General features: G+C 51.5%; 2 protein-coding genes across 2 annotated transcripts; both read left to right on the top strand.

The window, feature by feature from the left end:
• The first annotated feature begins 8,398 nt into the window (after positions 1–8,398).
• HOXD13 (homeobox D13) lies at positions 8,399–11,593 on the top strand. The gene is made up of 2 exons (XM_069470587.1): positions 8,399–9,358; positions 10,138–11,593. The coding sequence occupies exons 1-2, from the start codon at positions 8,569–8,571 to the stop codon at positions 10,386–10,388; spliced, it is 1,041 nt and encodes a 346-aa protein (XP_069326688.1). The 5' UTR covers positions 8,399–8,568; the 3' UTR covers positions 10,389–11,593.
• A 3,845-nt stretch (positions 11,594–15,438) lies between these two features.
• On the top strand, positions 15,439–16,399 carry HOXD12 (homeobox D12). Its single transcript, XM_069470578.1, has 2 exons — positions 15,439–16,015; positions 16,161–16,399. The coding sequence occupies exons 1-2, from the start codon at positions 15,439–15,441 to the stop codon at positions 16,397–16,399; spliced, it is 816 nt and encodes a 271-aa protein (XP_069326679.1).
• Positions 16,400–18,249: the final 1,850 nt, after the last annotated feature.

The raw sequence follows: 18,249 nt of genomic DNA, 5'->3' as shown, positions 1-18,249 counted from the left end.
TCCGAGCCCGAGATGTCATTCATCAAAAAGTAGCGCCCGCTCGTCATTAAGGTACGAATGACGCCGTTCGAATAATCATTTATTGTAACAGGTTTATAAGCAAATAAATACACGCTCCTGTCAGTGGGTAATGAAGGCGGCTTCAGAGCAGACAAATAGATCCAGGTAGGAGGCGAGAAGAGACAAGTGAGGAAGAAGGCTCCGGTCCTTTGCCCGCTCAGAGCCAGTTCTGCTCGCCCGGGGGTTTGGCCTCGGGGGTGAAATTGACAGTCTGATTAATAGAGCGCGCGGCGGCACATTTCCCCCTTCATTTAGGGGCATCATTACGCTCTCAGTTTGCTGGGTTGCCCCTTAGGTCCTAATCATGCAGCTCCCTCCTCATTTTTCCTCGGACATAGATACGTGTTAAATAATAGATAATGCTTTGACTTTCCAGAGTGGATCCTCCGGAAGATTTTTTTTTTTTCTTAACATTTACAAGCCGGGGGCGTAAGTGGGGGGGGGGTGGACAAGGGGGAGGATGCAGGAAGAGTTGCGTAAGGAGAAGACCTTGAGCCGCTCCTGTCTGGATTACTTATCTTTTGGATTTCAGAACCAAATATGTATTTTATTTACCAAATAGGACGCCGAGTTCCCTTCCTCCCTATTTCTTCACTTCAGTCTGGATGCTTTCCTCCCACCCCAGTAGAGAGAGAGAGAGACAGAGAGAGAGACAGAGAAAGAGAATGAGAACGAATCTCCTAGAGTTTTGAAAGTGCTTTCTTGCTACGTGGCCGGGGAGGTGCGTTGGGCCCGCGCCTCCAAACGGAAATCATTAGGTCCTCTCTGATTTTCTAACACCGTTTGCAGAGTGAATTCTTAACTTGAAGTCCCCTATTTTTTACTTTTGTAATCCTGCTGATGAATAGGCTTCTCGCTGCGCATTTTCGGGGTGGGGGGGCGGTGGGGAAATGAACTAGGTTGGACGATTATGATAGCAGAATTCGACAGCTAACTTTAAATATAGTCACGATTTACAGCGCCATACGGCCCGCTCTGAATCCACTTTTACATTGCGAACTTTTCCCCTCCCTCCTCAAACAGAATTATTTGTGACAAAGCCGCCAGATTTCAAAGTCAAAGGGGGAAAAAGGAGACAGTCTTCTTCCCCTATGATCGGGCTGCCCTCCCTTCCCCACTTTGTCTTTCTTCCTTCTCTCTTCCCTCCCCTCCTCAATCCCAGTCCCTTACCTGTGGCCACAGGTATTCCCAGCGCTGAGTCCGAGCGTGGAGAGTCGCCAACCAGCCTTGCCGCAGCTCCTTGAGGCCTGAGCGTGGCGGCTGAGCCTCTTGACGATAAGTTTGATAGTCATAATGACGCCGATGGCAACCATTTTAACGAAGATCAATCTTCACTCAAGGCCTCTCCTCATCTCCTCCCCTGGTTGTACCCCACCCTTCCTAGACCCCGGAAGCACAGCGCTCGCCGGCCAGCCTGCAGCCCAAGGGAGAAGAGATCCGCGGACACTGGCAGGACGAGAGGACAGGGACGGGACACGGAGGTTCACCCGTGAGCTGAAGCGGGCGAGAGACCCGGGCAATCTGGGCGCTGGGCGCAGGTCCTGCATCCCCGCCTTAACGTCAACCCAGACCCCAACCGGGGCCCCCTTCTCTCCTCCTTCCTGACACACCCAGCACATCGGGGTGTGTTAGGAGCAAACCCGAGATCTATTTGCCGGTGTCTGTTGGCGCTTTCCTTTTAACCTTGGACCCGTTGGGGGCGCGTCAGGAATGTAAGGGGAGGTGAGGTGTGAAGTATATTTATATACATACATACACACATATAGTCAATGCCAAAAGTTTCTCTCCTGTTACCCTCGGCACCAACTTATTCCAACAACTCAAGCTTTGCTTAGAAAATCAATTCCACTTCTTTAAGGGAATAAACGGAAAGCTCAATAGGCAAGCAGTGCCTGGAGGCGGAGGATGGCGGCAGGGAACACAGAGTGGGCGTCTGGCATGGGGACTAGGACAACCGAGCGTCCACCTCCGCCCCTGCCCCAGCGGTCACCCAGCCCTGAGCACTCTGCGTTCTCCCCGTGAGGGCTTTCCGGCCATTAGCGCAGCGGGGGCCTGGCCCCACGAACGGCCCCACCTGCTCCCTCCCTACTCCGCAGCTCTGACGCCCCAGCTTCACCACTCCTGCAGTCGCTGCCCCAGTGACCCGGGAAGGATCCCCCTACCCAGTCCCCACTGGCTCGAGGACTGAATGGGACACCTTGGTCCAGGCTTGAGTCTGTGGAGGGCTCGGCGGCGTTGGGGGCGGGGGGAGGCCCTGGCGGGGGTGCGGGTGAGCGGAGATGCTGCCTGGGCGGAAATCCGTGGATGCCTTTATTGCTGTCATTTGGCGCCCCCATCTGTTTTCCTCGCGGTTTCACGGGCTGTGAGTTGCTTTTCAATCGCGGAAGCCGCCACTGGGGGCTGGGGTGAGGACGTCAACCCCTTCCTCCATCACCCAGACCGCCGGTCTCCCACATCTTCCCTTCCTCTGGAACATGGCGCCTCTGGTCCCAAAGGCCGAGCCAAACCGGACCTCAGTCTGTTGAAAAGGGAAAACATCGTTTCTCCGCCAACACCTTCATTCATTAGTGACTTTAAAAACTATTTTACACCTTTTAAATAACATGAACGTTGCATTTCTAGCACGTTTATTACAAAAAGCACATCCCAGACCGTGTCAGCGAAAGCACTCAGTAAAAGACACCTATAATTTTTCACTAAACTGTGTTTGCAGACAATAATGTTTCATGAGGCACAGTGAGCATTCCTGTCCAATACTTTAATGTACCTAAATTTATGTAGATTTGGCACCTACTAGTAGTAGTATTGACGGACTTATATAAAGCTCTTACTATGCAATTCCAAGTACTTTTTGTGTTTGCATCTAAAGCCACAGCACCTCTATGAGATAGATTCTATTATCCCTTTTCCAGAGATGATAAACCTTCCACATAGGGATTTGCTCTTGCTTTAAACTTACCTCTGATAATATACCAGTCCGAACGTAGTTAAAAGCCTTGGGCAGCATGTTTGGGTTTCTCATTTTGCATGTCTTATTTAAAAACAGGCCTACCTAGAAAACATTGAACCTGAGTAGTGAGAAGATGAACGTAGTTCTGTTGATGTTTATTCCTGTAATACCCAAATTTGTGCGTCTCCCAGAATGTGGAGGCTGAGTCTGGAAATGAGCCTGTCAAACGTTCCCAGTTTTAGACGCAGCCTCCGGAGCCGTCAAAGCCTCCTACCCAGGCTACTCCTCCTGCCTCCTACTACGAAGGTACAGGACTCACTCAATAAAACAAGACAAAAATCCTACCGACGTCCATGTGGCTTGGCAGAAATTTTTCAGATGGGGTGGGGGGTGCGGGATGAGGGGCTGCGGGAAGAATTTTCTCCATACCGACTGTAAAGCACTTTTTGCTCAAAAGTTGGAATTACATGAAAGATGCCTAATTTTTTTGTTAGGCCTCCAGACTAAATATTTGTTTCTAGAGCAGTGGCAGGTCCTCTGAGGTGAAGTGGTAAACACTTTGGGCCTGGGACTACAGGTAATAAAAATCTGTCCCAGCTCACGAGGGGAGGCGGGGAAAGCCTGAGCTGCAGTGGGGCCCCGAGGCCGCCAGGCCTGGCTCTCCTCTTCCGCGCGGAGGACCCCAGGCAGCTGGGGCCAAATATTTGAGGACCCGTATCAGGACACATGCTCGCTGCAAAATGTGGCGGGACAGCAGGACCGCCAGAGCCCGGGCTGCGAGCCCCAGTCACGTTCTCTTTCGGCTAAGCACGGTTTCCACGGAAGAAGGTTTCGGTTTATAAGGGAAGACGCGGTTTGGCGACTCCAGGCCTGACTTCGCAGTGGCAACTTCATGTTCCCCATTCTTCCCTAGGCCCACTTTCTAGCTCTCTGTCTCACCTGCGTCTCTCCGGCTGCTTCTGTCTCTCTTTCCTCTCCCCAGTCAATCCCATGCCCCACCGGGGACTGCCATGGGTGGGGCTTGGGTGGGTACTTTCTCCTGGACTCTAGGGCTATGCAGACCCGTCGCCTGCCTCGAGCTTGTATGCCCTCAGACGCGACGGGAAAACTTGCAGGGACATCTAGCGCCAGGCGTGGGGAATTGCGCGGCGCCAGGGTGGGAAGCCCGGCCAAACACTAGTCCTTCCGCCTCCCTCTTGGCGCCCCCTTCATTCTTCGGCATTCTCCCAATCTTCATCCCTTTGCCCTGCTGGTGAGGACATTGTGGATTCCCCATGGAAACAGCAGGCTCTTTGAGGTGGGAATAGGCAGGTAGACAGGCTTATTTTCTTTTATCTTAAACTGGCCCATAGAGTGAGCATTTACTGGACTTAAGTTAATAGTTTTGCTGGAGAAGTGTATTCTAAGGACAACCCTTCACCTTGAGATGTCTGATAAAACTGCAAAAAAATGCGATCCCAGATTTTATTTTCCAAAAAAGGCAACAAGTTACCTAAATCCTCTGGCTTTGGCCCCACCCTACCCCCTTGCGCCCCTTTCATGGTGAGATTAGTGCTTCTCTTCAAGGGAAGAAACTTCCTATATTTAATTCTCTCCAACGCCATCCCAAACAAGGACCCACTGTCCTGGCTGTCCTGCAGGAAGCAAACCTGGATCCACCAAATAATGCTTCAGGTTGGAAAGGTTCTAGGGGTTTTTTTGTTGTTGTTGCTGCAAACGATTTTCACTTAATAAAGCCTAATTGTTTTGTTAAATCCAAACAGAATATATCACAGACATAAAAAGTGCACAAACACAGGACTCTGCTGTGGACTGTTGCTAGAGTCCTCTTTCTTCACCCCAGGTTTGGTTTGTTTTTGTTCATTTGATACTTCCAGCACGAGTCAAACTGGGTATGGTCTGGAGAGGGAAAATTAGCTCCAAAGTTGGCAGGACACAAACTTGGTTAAGAACACCCTCCAGTCAGTTCCACTGGACTTAAAAAAAAAAAAAAAAATCTTCACTTTGGAATTAAGACACTTTCTACACTGAATCTTTGGCTTCTTACAAGTTAATTAGGAGGGTGTCCTGCATTTCCTGGTTGTGCCTATGAAGACAAATACTTTCAAAGGAGTCCCCAGGACCTCAGTCTGGTAGAACCCTGTCTTCCTAGCCTTAATGGCCACTGATTATGTGCTTAATTGAGTTCATTGCTATCTTGGCAAGCAGAGCAGCTTCAATAAAATCTAAATTGCAGCCTCTATCTGCCCATTCCCCAACCCAAGATAGGAGCACAATTTGAAAGATTCTACATGGAAGAAAAGAGAGGATGTGACTTTCAGAACAACATTCAGAAAAAGGGTGCTCGTGGAGGGAAAGGAGGGAGAGGAGCAAGTGATGGGTAAAGTGGGATTTGGGGCAACAAAGGGCCATCCTGAGCCTTTCACCATAATTAGGAGCAGTGGCAAAACTGGTTTGACAAAAGAATGCAAGAGTGTTTGGAGACATTTGCAGTCTCAAAAGATTTTCATTTAACAAAGTTTATTTCTGTTGTTAAGGCCCTAACATGATACACCAACACACAAACACAAGGCTCAGTCTGTGTCACTCACCAGCTAAAAAAAAAAAAAAATGATTCCTCATTAAATTTAAGCGTGGATAAAATGTTTCTGCAAATTCAGCTTCAAAATTTCTCCCCTACCTAGTATTCTCAGCTTGAAAATTACGTGTCTCCTTAGTTGGTAAACAAAGCAGTCCTGACTTTGCCTGGTACTCAATCACAGCCCTAGGATCCAATAGCAGTACCTGCCCTAGGGTGCTGAGTTTAGGGGCCCATATGGACCAAGTCAGAGCCCCTTTCTAATGGTAACTCCCTTCCACAAGGCTGGGACCTCAAAGCCTGTGCTGGAAGCCGGTTTGACTGCAGGTTATCAGGAGGCAAAGCTGCTGATTCAAAACTTCCCTGGCTTCTGATTACCCATGGGGATGGGCACAGAAACCCCATGTCCTGCGAGGGTGCCACAGGACATTTGGAAGTTCAGCCACCATTGAGAAATCTCTTTCACCCTGAACATTAATTCAGATTTTCCTCCCACTCCTGCACAACTTAATTTGCTGCATGGAAAAATAAGCCAAAAGCAACAGGATGACAGAAATCAGCAAAATGACAAATTCATCCTTCCTATCTTAATTTCATTTTCTTCGTTTTCTTAACATGCAACCATTAAAATGTATTTATCAGATAGCAAATGCATCAGAAGTCCAAGGGCACAAAACCATATGGATATTTACTTTTAAGAGACTCAAAATTCGTTGGTTCCAGTTATGTCTTAGGAGTATTTCATCGAATTTGTTTTTTTGAGGTCATTGAAAAAATTTAAAACTATCTCCATGTCTTCCCTCTCTGGGGAAAAACAAAGAGAGAGACAAAGGAAAAATGAAAGCATTACTGGGTGGCCCATGGTTGGTGGTTTGGTACCAAAATTTTTTGGTAAAGACCCAGCCAAACCCTTTTAAAAAGTTAGCAACTCTGTCGCCTGGCCCTGATTGGCCTTTTAAAACTGCCGATCCAGCTTCCATTGCTAACTTTTGCCTTCACCCAAGTACTCAAAAAAAAAATTGTTCTCATCAGCAAACTTCTATTCCCTATGATTTCCTGCAAAACTCAGGCCCCTCCCATCTTGAATCTGATCATGAGTATGTCTAGGACTTCAAAAAGGTCAAATTCTCTTGCTTTTCCTTTGCAACACCCCTCTCATAACTTCCCCCTTTATTTGAGCCTTTTATGGTTACTGCATTTTGCGTGTCAACACTCCAAACACCGGCAGCCCACCCTGAAATGCCAGGCCAGGCCAAAGAGGGCCTCCCTGGCTCTCTTCTTCACCGTACTCAGGGCCTGTCTTTGGTCAGGGAACAGCTGGGCTGGGTGACAAGCTGTTTTCCCAATCACAGGCTTAGGGGAGCAATTTTCTTGGAGATGGGCTGGGCTGGGAAGTCGATGCCACAGAACCAAACGGGCTCATTCTGAGGGATCCCACACCAACCCCAGCACCCTTGACTTATTGGATCTAATATTGCTCTGAAGGCAGAGGCTTAAATTCACTGCAGGACTCACACTGATGCCCACAAATTGCTAAGATGGACGGATGAGGACTGCAGTTCTGAGGCTGAGAATGAAGAAAGGAAGAGGAATGGGGCTGTGATCCCTAACACCCTGGCAGCAGGGCCCCAGAGCTGGGCCTAGCTTCACCAGAGCTACCCCGAGCGCAACTACTCCCTCTGAAGTCAGATCCAGTTTTCCTGTGCTGTTCCTATCACAATCCCGGACTTTGCTTTGAAAAAGCGCCCTCTTAATTTGCCCCTCTCAGTTCTCTGCATTTGGCAGCTTGGGAAAGGAAGCGAAACAAAGGTCCCTGGGAAAGTGAAGTTTTCAATTAATTTGGTGTGAGTAACGGGCGGGGGTGGGTGGTGGCTGCAAAATGCAAGAGGTCGGTCGGCTGCCGGTGAGGCGCAGAACCTTCACGGCGGGCGGCTGAGTGGCTTTCTCCCCCGGCGCCTTTCACAGGGTCTTTCTGACAGCCAGGAGAAGCCACGCCGAGGCTGAGGACCCCAGCTCTGGAGGCGACTCCCCCGCTGGCACTAGTGTAGAGGTGAATAGCGTGGAGCAGGCATCCAAGGACTTTTCTCGCTGGGGCAGATTGTCAGGCTCAGCGCACCGAGGCCAGGTCTTTCCTCTGCTTGACTTACTTGACTCTGCCGCCAGCCCCAAGGGCGCTTCGTCGGTATTTTCCGGAGAGGTAGCGTGTGTGTATAGGAAGGGTCTGCTCCAATTGGTCTTATATGTTCAAAAATGCCTTTGCCTGGTACCAATGCGCAACGTAGGGAAAATTCGCTCCCTCTGGTTTGGGGTCTAGAGGTCGGCTAACCGAGAGATTAAGCAACAGGATCAAAAATTGGTCTGTTTTCACGTCATTCTGACCATCTCTGCCTGTCGTCTTCATTTTGTTGTGCAGCTGGGGTAGCCGAGAAGAGGCGGCAAAAACAGCCGTTGCGGAGACAAGGCGCAGGCCTCGGCGCCCGCCTCAGTCGCAGACAGGGCCCAGGATGGGCCGTAGCGCAATCAACTCGTGGGGCTGGCTGCAGCGCAAACGCCTGGGTCTTGGGGAGGGCGGGAATGGGAGGTGGACTGCGCAAGGGGCAAGGGAGGGGTGGGGGCCGGGGTGGGTGGGTCCAGCCCAGCTTGGGCCTGGAGCCAGGCTCCCCCCGCACCCCACCCCCACGTGGCCCCGTGTAGCCAATGGCACGGCCCCCGGCGGGCGCCCTCGGGGCGGGAGGCGGCCCCCCGACCGGCCCAAGGCCCCCTCCCAACCTGAACTTCGTTTTTATAAACGTCCCGCGATGAGCTAACCTGTTGGAGGGCGGGCGGGCGGGAGGCGGGAGGCTAGCAGAGGGAGAGAGGGCGAGAGGAAGAGGGCGGGAGCGAGCGCACCAGAGAGAAAGGAGAGGAGGGAGGAGGCGCGCCGCGCCATGGTGTCCTGCGCGGGGCCGGGGCCAGGGCCCGGGCCAGGCCAGGCCGGGCCATGAGCCGCGCCGGGAGCTGGGACATGGACGGGCTGCGGGCAGATAGCGGGGCCGCCGGGGCCGCCCCGGCTTCCTCTTCTTCATCGTCGGTGGCGGCGGCGGCGGCCGCGGCGGCCCAAGGCCAGTGCCGCGGCTTCCTCTCCGCGCCGGTGTTCGCCGGGACACATTCAGGGCGGGCGGCGGCGGCGGCAGCGGCGGCGGCGGCGGCGGCAGCGGCTGCCTCTGGCTTCGCATACCCGGGGACCTCTGAGCGCACAGGCTCCGCCTCGTCGTCGTCATCTTCGGCTGTGGTCGCGGCGCGCCCAGAGGCTCCCCCCGCCAAAGAGTGCCCAGCACCCGCTCCCGCTGCGGCCGCTGCAGCGCCCCCGGGCGCTCCAGCGCTGGGCTATGGCTACCACTTCGGCAACGGCTACTATAGCTGCCGTATGTCGCACGGCGTGGGCTTACAACAGAATGCGCTCAAGTCATCGCCGCATGCCTCGCTGGGAGGCTTCCCCGTGGAGAAGTACATGGACGTGTCGGGCCTGGCGAGCAGCAGCGTACCGGCCAACGAGGTGCCCGCGCGAGCCAAGGAAGTGTCCTTCTACCAGGGCTACACGAGCCCCTACCAGCACGTGCCGGGCTATATTGACATGGTGTCCACCTTTGGCTCCGGGGAGCCTCGACACGAGGCGTACATCTCTATGGAGGGCTACCAGTCCTGGACGCTGGCTAACGGGTGGAACAGCCAAGTGTACTGCGCCAAGGACCAGCCACAGGGCTCCCACTTTTGGAAATCGTCCTTTCCAGGTAGGGGCGGTGGAGAAAAGGGAAGGACACCAGGGAGGGGGAGAGAGATAAAAAGAAAGGACTAAGAATGTACGCTCCTACTTTGGAGTGGGTGCCTGTGCTCCATGCCTGACCAGAGTTAACTCAGTGGAAGTTTGTCCAGTTCGTGTGAAATCTGTATCCTTCCTTCATTTTAAACTGCCTCTCTCTCACACAACCCTTTCCTTTATGTGTGCAGCGCAGGCACAGTTTTTTCTCCTAAATTTGAGCCTGTTTGTGCCCTTAGCTCAGGCCTCTCCCTCTCCTCCTAATGAGGCTTCTTTCCTAAGAAGTGCCACAGAGTTGGGCCCCTACTTTGCAAGGGCATGGCTGCCCTCAAAGTTACCATTAAAGCTTTTTAGACAGAGCCCACAAGCTCCAAACACAGGGACATGGGAAATCAAACCTTGGAGCAAAATACCTGAATATGTATGTGTGTGTGTGTGTGTGTGTATGAGTGCGTTTGTATGTATGCGACCAGCATTTGCAGAAACTCTCCTTATGAATTAGCCTAATAACCATGACATAAAATTGCAGGCTTGTTAAGATGCCGTTTTGAGAAACCATGATGATCCATCAAATTAGCTTTTGTTTTGAAGCACAAATAATCTTTCTTTAATGTGTAAATATTATGTGTATGTAAATCACAATAAAGTTTGAACAGCCTGGTTTTCTTTATTTTCTGCACCCCTCCACACAGTCCCCAGGTAGGTGCTCCGAATATCCCAGTCTAATTTTTCCCATGCTGTTGTTTGTACCAGGGGATGTGGCTCTAAATCAGCCAGACATGTGTGTCTACCGACGGGGAAGGAAGAAGAGGGTGCCCTACACCAAACTGCAGCTCAAAGAACTGGAGAATGAGTATGCCATTAACAAGTTCATTAACAAGGACAAGCGGCGGCGTATCTCGGCTGCCACGAACCTATCTGAGAGACAAGTGACCATTTGGTTTCAGAACAGAAGAGTGAAGGATAAGAAAATCGTCTCCAAGCTCAAAGATACAGTCTCCTGATGTGGGCCAGGTTGGCCACAGACTGTTTAGATGCCTTCAATTGTCTCCAAAAGACCTTTGAAAAGACTTGAATATGTATTTAATTCCCCCTATCCCATGCCAATGATGGCAAATTTTGTGAATTATTTTTCCTCTCTTCCCTTAATCTGTCTCTGAAACCTTTTGCTGCCCAACCTGACGTAGTTCTGATTTTTACTTGTTTATTATTGGTTTTGTTCTTGTCTAGGTTTATTTTTTATGGTGTTTTTAATGTTCTGTTTCTCCCTCCAGGCCAGTATAAAGGACTTGAAGTATTTTTGAATAATCCCCCCAAATGATTTTCAGAAGTGCCATTCTGATTTAACGGTTTTATTTTTGAAAATCACTTTATGTGTCTGTTCCCAGCACTGATTATCTTCATAATCCATTAGGGCAGAACGATTTGCAGTCATTCATATCCTGTAATTAGGTAATTGAATCATTAGCTCACAGCAGTTGCCCTGAGGCAAGTGGAAACAGCTCTAGGCAGGCAGTGCTCTGGGGTCACCGGGAAAGTCTGAAAACAGGAGGGTGAAGGTGCTGCGATGGCTTTAAAAGCAGCTACCTTATTAAGTAGGTTTTGCATTGACATTAGAATGAAGACAATCTTTCCAACTTTCAGTCTTTCATTTGCTGTTTTAGTTGTATATTTTTAGCACACCTTGTAGGTTTGTGGTTTTATAATCTTTAATTTGAAAATAATGTGTCCTCATGGATGCCTTCATTTCTTGAGCTCTCTGTGCAGGTTTTTTAACGATTGCAATTGATGGAGTGACCTATGGATGGTATAAATGCACCTCTTTCTTTGGCCTTGGGTAGATGGAACTAGGATTGAGGCCATCTGAATCCTCAGAGGCTGAATTAATGTGGCCATGAGTGAGAACTTATGTCCACAACTCTATGAAGAAGTTGACTGACCAAATGCATTGGACCTCTTGTGGAGCTTTAAACATCCAACAAATACAAGAAATGTGGAGCTATAAGGTCCAAGAAGAAAAAAAAGATGTTTCTGAAAATGATGATAACTAACTACTTTTAAAGTGCTGCATATTTATACAATTGAGAAATTATTTTTGTAGTTGCAATGTCTGTGAGCTGGGATATGTGGGCAGTGCTTCAGGCATTTAAAAATCACTTTTTTACTCCTAGGGAGATGCAAATAAACAGAACTTTCTTATTTCCTCTGAGCCTTATACACTTGTTTTCTTTTTTCATGTTTATTCTTTCTCTAGAAAGTATTCTTATTTATTACAAAATCTTGCTATCCTGAATGCAATGATGTTCTTTATAGATGAAGGAAACACCAGTTCTGGTCTCTGAAACCTCATGTTCTTCACTTCTGCCCCCTCCCCTCTTTCCCTGTGGCTTTCACTTACTTAGTAATATCTTCAAATGAGGATGCAATTTGCAGTGTTTCAAATGATTAATTTTTACCAGGCCAGGTCCAAAAACAACTCCAATAAAATTATACTTGTCTTTCGGTATTATCAATTTATTTATATAGTTCTATTTATTTTTAAAATCCACGTGTATTTGTGTGCCTGAGTACAGGAAAACTCTGACGCAGAAGCTTTCGACCTAGAAAGGACGTTGTAAATATGTGGGCTAGAAAGGTCTTGAAATTAGAAAGACATACCCATATTTGGCAATCGAAAAAAACACATCAGGTTTATACCATATCGCCTTCTCCAGGCGGTTGCACACAGCAATTGACAACAGAAAACGTAATTACACAACCTCAACTTCCAGGCGCAATTTTTAGGCACTACGAGGCCTTTTTGCCACTCAGGGAAATGGCTGCTGAGGGACTGGGTGACTTGTCATTGTTAGCTCCGACACAATCAATTTAGTGGTCGCTAATTTTCCATATGTAAGTTAGTTAAATATTGATTTTTAATACCTCACATAATATGCAAATTCTTCCGGCGGGATAGCTCCTTTATGCCTCTGAGAGTGAAAGCGCAGAGACCTAAGGTTGGGAGCTACTTTCGTTTTCTCTGGCCCAGCTTGACTTCTTTTATATCTTACTGCCGATTGTGCACAGCCAACTTCGTTTTTTAAGGGGGTCATGGAGGAGATATGACCACGATTCAATTTCTGGAAAAGGAATAACCCATGAAAATGGTGCCACACCGTCCCCGACCTTACACTTTGGGAATGGTCTCTAACATTTTCGTTGATTTTCTTACAATATGTGTTTTCATCAGAAATGGGCGTATTTTTCCTTTTTCCTCATCGCCATCATCCTCCCCCCCCCCACACACCCTCCACACACTATTTTTGTAAGTTCCAGACTCCAGGGCCTCAATCCATTTCCCAGGTCCATTTCTCAGGTTTCCCTTCAGGAGTAGGGGAGATTGCCTCGAGGTTTTCCTTTCATCTGCAGTTTGCGCGTCAGTTTCCCTCCGCCTGAGAGAAACGGGAGGTTTGCTGAAGATTAAAACTGCTCAAACGCCCTGTCGGAATTTGGATCGACGGCTAAATCAGTAACAGATGAAGGTTTTGTTTTTTATATGCGTTCCATTTATATTCCAAATTGCGGAGGGAGGAGAGGAACCCAGAAGTAGCCAAGGCGCTGAAAGGGAGGCCTCGGGGGGAGCCCGGGAGGTGAAGCGAGTTGGTGAGAGGCCTTTACTTCGGTTGGAGACAGGCCGAAGGGACAGCGCCTCAGAAACTGAGCAGGGTTTTAGCGCCGCCGATGGGGAACCGAGGACCGCGTGTCTATGCGTGATTCAAGAAGCGAAGGAAGCTTTGGAGCCTGGACCCAAGGCTAGACAAAGAGGTGACCGCAACGCCTCTGTACGTCTAGGCAGTCAGCCGGGTCCCTCCGGCTCTGCTGTCGGGGTCAGCCTGGCCGACACGATCTCCGGCTTTCGGCGGCGCTCGGCTGCTCCTGAAAGCGGGCCGTGACCGCGCGGGCTGGCGACCACAGGCCGGCCGCACCGCCCTTCACTGTTGATCTTGACCGTGCGGCTGCGCCTCGCTAGGCATGGAGCGCGCTCGCCATCTCCTGGGCGGTTGGCGGCATTGGCAGAGCTCACTGTTTAGCTCCTAGGTCAAATCCTTTACTATTCTCTCAATCACTGGCCAAGCCTCCTGCCACCCCTACCCTCCCCGTCCTCCCTCCCTCCCAGTCCTCAGCTCCCCGCTCCACGCATAAAACTTCGCCTGCCAGACCTCGAAAGTCATAAACTCGGGGGTCGAAGTGGGTCGACTGGGCAAGGAGCAATTGGGGGAGTCTAGCTGTTTTAGTCTTTTCTGTTTCTCACTTGATTCCTTCATTCCGTACTCTGGAGGGGCAAACAGCTGTCGTAAGGCGGCACAAAGGTCCAAAAGAGACACCCCTGGGCTTGGAAATAACGGGAATGGCTGTGCACTGAGACGTTAGGAGCAGAGACTGCAAGGACCCCTGGGTGCTGAAGCTTTGGGGCCTGAGGAGGCCTCGGCTCCTCCAAAATAGGGAAGGTTCTCCAAAATAAGAGCTATTAGGTGTTCGTCTAAGTCTTTAGGAACTGGGGTGCAGTTTGTCTTACCCCCACCTCCCATGAAAGGAGGGGAACAGAGTCTTTCTATGCCCGAGATCCTAAGAAAACTCTGGGAGAGCCCAGAGGAGCTCCAGACTTCCCCACCCCCACCCTCTCCACCTCCCCACCCCCGCCTCAGAGGCCGATCTCGTTCCCCAGAGCCGCCCAATTGGTCGCCATAACTCACACAATAAAGTCGCAGCGCGGTGGTCAGCCTTGCCCTCCGGCGGCTCCTGTGTGGTCTCAGTGCAGGAGTTGGCGGTCTAACCAATTCCAGCTTGGCTCGGGGAACCCAGCAGCCTGCTGCAGGCTGAGGCTGGCGCCCATAACCGTGTCTCTAGGGATCTTGGGATCGGAGGCAGAAGGAGAGGACAGCACGTCCTCTGGTCCAACTAGACAGGACGGCCTGCGGCCGGGTCTGCGCTTACTGCTGCCCGCGAGAGACTGCTGCCCTTCCCGCTTCCCTGTTCGCCAGACCCGCGAACTCGCTAGCCGCCAGCGTCCCTGCCTGGAGGCGCTGAGGCCAGGAACGCTGCTAGCCCGTTGCCTCCGTGCGCCCGCTGTTTCCCGGCCAGGTGGCCCTGGCTCTTCTGCCTATCCACACCCGTTCGGGGGCATTCGTCCTACTCTGCTCTCCACGGGGTGAATGGACACCTTGGAGTTCTGATGTGCAGGACGCAGTCACCAAAGTGACTCCTGGAGATAAGAGGAATGTAGCAGTTGGCCACAATTGGCGCATCAAGCTGTTGGGCTCCCTGGCCAGCATTCTCCATGGACCTGGATGACAACTTCCCTAGGATCAGAGTTCCTGGCCATAGGGACACACACCTGGGGTAGTAAGAAACCTCCTTTCTGGGTGCCAAACGGGTAGAGTTTGTGATGTCTTTCTTGTGTCTGCGGCCTGGAACTGAGGGCTGAAGCAGCGAGTGGAGCTTTGCTGCCAGATCCCCGGGGGCAGAGGCCTTTTGAGAGAGCCTTTCTATGGGAGTGATTGAGATAAGAGTGGCATTGCTCAGGCTTAGGGACAGAGCTCATGGTCCCGCCAGACCGCGCTCACTCTGGACAAGCCCAGAGGCGCCCGTTGCTGAAAAAAAATGCCTCAGCTACAACTTAAAGCCGGTAGAAGCAAGCCCGGCCCAGACAGTCTGCGGAAAACGGATCACAAAGCCAATTGCGACCAAGAAGCGTCCCCAGGGACACTTGGACAAAAGCACCCTCTGCCCAATGCCCCCGGGTCCCTAAGCCAGGCCCAAAAACTCACAGACACTTAGCCTGCGCTCAACGTGACTTGGCTCTGCCGGCAGCCTTGTCCTTCGCCATCGAACATTGCGGGTGTTATCATAATACCCTAAAGGGGGGGAAAACGGGTCGGGGGATGTAGGCGGTGCTGAAATGACCGGCTTTGAAGAACCTGCAGGCAAAGTTTCGTCCAATCGTCTGAGCCTGTCCTCTTATTCCCGGTTGTAACTAAATACTGTTGCGAACGCAGCCGAAGCCCTTTGTTGGAGATGTGTGAGCGCAGTCTCTACAGAGCGGGCTATGTGGGCTCGCTTCTGAATCTGCAGTCGCCTGACTCTTTCTACTTCTCCAACCTACGTCCGAATGGCGGCCAGTTGGCTGCGCTTCCCCCCATCTCATATCCACGCGGCGCGCTGCCCTGGGCCACCACGCCCGCCTCGTGCGCCCCCGCACAGTCTGCGGGCGCCACTGCCTTCGGTGGCTTCTCACAGCCTTACCTGGCGGGCTCCGGGCCTCTCGGCCTGCAGCCCCCGGCAGCCAAGGACGGACCTGAGGAGCAGGCCAAGTTCTATACTCCCGAAGCGGCCGCCGGGCCCGAGGAGCGCAGCCGTACGCGGCCGCCTTTCGCCCCCGAGTCTAGCCTGGGCCCTGCGGTAGCTGCTCTCAAAGCGGCCAAGTACGACTACGCGGCTGTGGGACGTGCCGCGCCGCCGGGCTCCGCGACCCTGCTCCAGGGGCCCCCCTGCGTCGCCAGCTTCAGGGACGACACCAAGGGCCCGCTCAACTTGAACATGACAGTGCAGGCGGCAAGCGTTGCCTCTTGCCTGCGACCTTCACTGCCCGACGGTAAACTGTGCCCAGGCTCCCCGGGCCGGTTTGGGCCGGGATGGGAGGTGGGGTGCAGGGGAGAGTGTAGAAGGGAGGTGAACTGCTTGGGACGGGCAATCAACAGAGAACCGGAGGGCTGACGTGGGTTGGGGCTGTGTTGCAGGCCTGCCGTGGGGGGCGGCCCCGGGGAGGGCCCGCAAGAAGCGGAAACCCTACACGAAGCAGCAGATTGCGGAGTTGGAGAACGAATTCCTCGTCAACGAATTCATCAACCGGCAGAAGCGCAAGGAATTGTCCAACAGGCTGAACCTCAGCGATCAGCAGGTTAAAATATGGTTCCAGAACCGGCGCATGAAGAAGAAGCGTGTGGTGCTTCGGGAGCAGGCGCTGGCGCTCTACTAGCCGCGCCTGTGGCCCAGGCCCAGGCCCTTTTGGACAGAGGCCTGGCGTGGAGAGGAGCACTGGGCCTTGGAGCTTTTCCTTTGGCTCCTCCACTGGTCCAGAAGCCAGCAGGAGAGTTGGAGATCAGGCCAGTTGGGCCTCGGGGTGCTTTCCCCTCTCCATGAGAAGCTGTAAGGGGGCATTCGTTGGGGAGTTGCAGTGCAACCTTGGGGGCCTGGGGACACCTGTTCTTGCTCTTGGCTGGGGCATTTGCACCCACCCTTCACTTTTGCTCCCTTATACTTGGATTTTTGTTTCCTCGTGGTTATTTCTCCCTTTTCTCGTCTCTAGCCCTTTCTGCATATGGCAGGCACCTAGCTAGAGCTCTGAGTGGAAGTGAATATAGGAAGGCCTTCAGAGGGAGTGAAAAGAGCTGTGGCTACAGTTCTGTCTCTTTGCAGTTGGTCTCTTTGCAGCCAAAGAAGCCCTTTGTGGAAAATCCATGATCTTCTCCCCTTTCCTGTTTGCCCTGGCTGTTTTGGGAGGACAAAAGCTGCCCTAGACCTTCAGACTTCCAGAAGAAAGGGGAGAGGTGGGGAGTAGTGGGGAGAGGCTGGGTGGCTGGGCAAACTTGGAGACACCTTAGAATGCAAGCTGGGCTGGCCTTTCTAGCTGGGTGGAATTGGCTGGAGATTTCCTTACCAGAGATGGGATGGGCTCCAGAGCAAACCAAAATTCCCCAACAGGACTGGCAAAATTCCCTTCTCCCACCTCTTTGCACATGCCTAGGCCAGGTTCACCCTTTAACTGGACCCCCAGAGCTGAGCTCTGGTGAGGGGAGCTGCTGGTCTGCTTTGAGGCTCAGTTGCACAGGAAGGAGGGAAAGATATCCAGGGGAAGGAGAAAGGGAGTGGGTTAAAGGGAAGAGAGGTCCTACACTCTGACTGTAAATATGGTTTTCCAGTTGAGGTGGGTAAAGGTATTGAACCAGTCTTTCTTCCATAGGCTTAATGAGCCACTGCAAGGAGAAGTAAAACTCTTTTTTAAAGCATCATGGGCTAGGGAAGGAGACCTTTCCAAATCTCAGCCCCTGGTCACTGTTTCTGACAGCAGAGAGGACCAGAAGTTCCTCTCTCATCCCCTCTCTACCACTGGCCAACTCCACCAAAGGGCCAGCCACTGTGCCCTTTCTGAGGCACGTCTGGCCTGCCCTAGTGGAGCCTTTTAGGTCCTGAACCCTGCCAGGCTTGCCTTGTAGGGACTGGGGTTCCTGAATGCCAGATGGAGTTGTTCTGGGTGTGCTGAAGTGTTCAGATTTAACTTCAGTGAATCCAAGCCCACATACACACACACACACACACACACACACACACACACACGTGCAAAGCTTCTACTGTCCCTGCCTGTTCTCTCTCTAATTCTGAGATGTAGCACATATACCCCCAACTCCTAGCAAAATGCACAGCAGCCTAAGCGCAGGATTCTTTCCCAAAGTCCAATGATTTCTTTTTAGTGGAGGACCAGGGCCTAGACCTGGAATGCACACCTCACAAGGAGCCTTGAGCCTTAGCCCAACTGACCTCAGTTGATATTTAGATTAATTTCATTTTCTCTAATAGTTATTGTGCATGTTTTGTTTTCATTTTGTCAAAAACAATAGCTTGTATACATCAGATACAATATAGAAATGTTTTGAGTGGAAATAAATATCCAGGTCCCAGCCAAGCTGTCAAGGGGCTGATGTTGATTTTTCAAAATGCTTCGAATTTCCTCCTCATCTTTTTCAAGCCACCAAATTCGTTTTTCTTTTTTGCTTGTCGTTTCACTGCAGGTGTTGACTGTTCATTACATGAGAAAATGGCTTCCAAGGC

Source organism: Eulemur rufifrons, chromosome 1, assembly GCF_041146395.1.
Source record: "Eulemur rufifrons isolate Redbay chromosome 1, OSU_ERuf_1, whole genome shotgun sequence".
Taxonomy (NCBI): Eukaryota; Metazoa; Chordata; class Mammalia; order Primates; family Lemuridae; genus Eulemur; species Eulemur rufifrons.
Note: the sequence above shows the minus strand (reverse complement) of the source record. Positions and strands in the feature narration are given on the sequence as shown.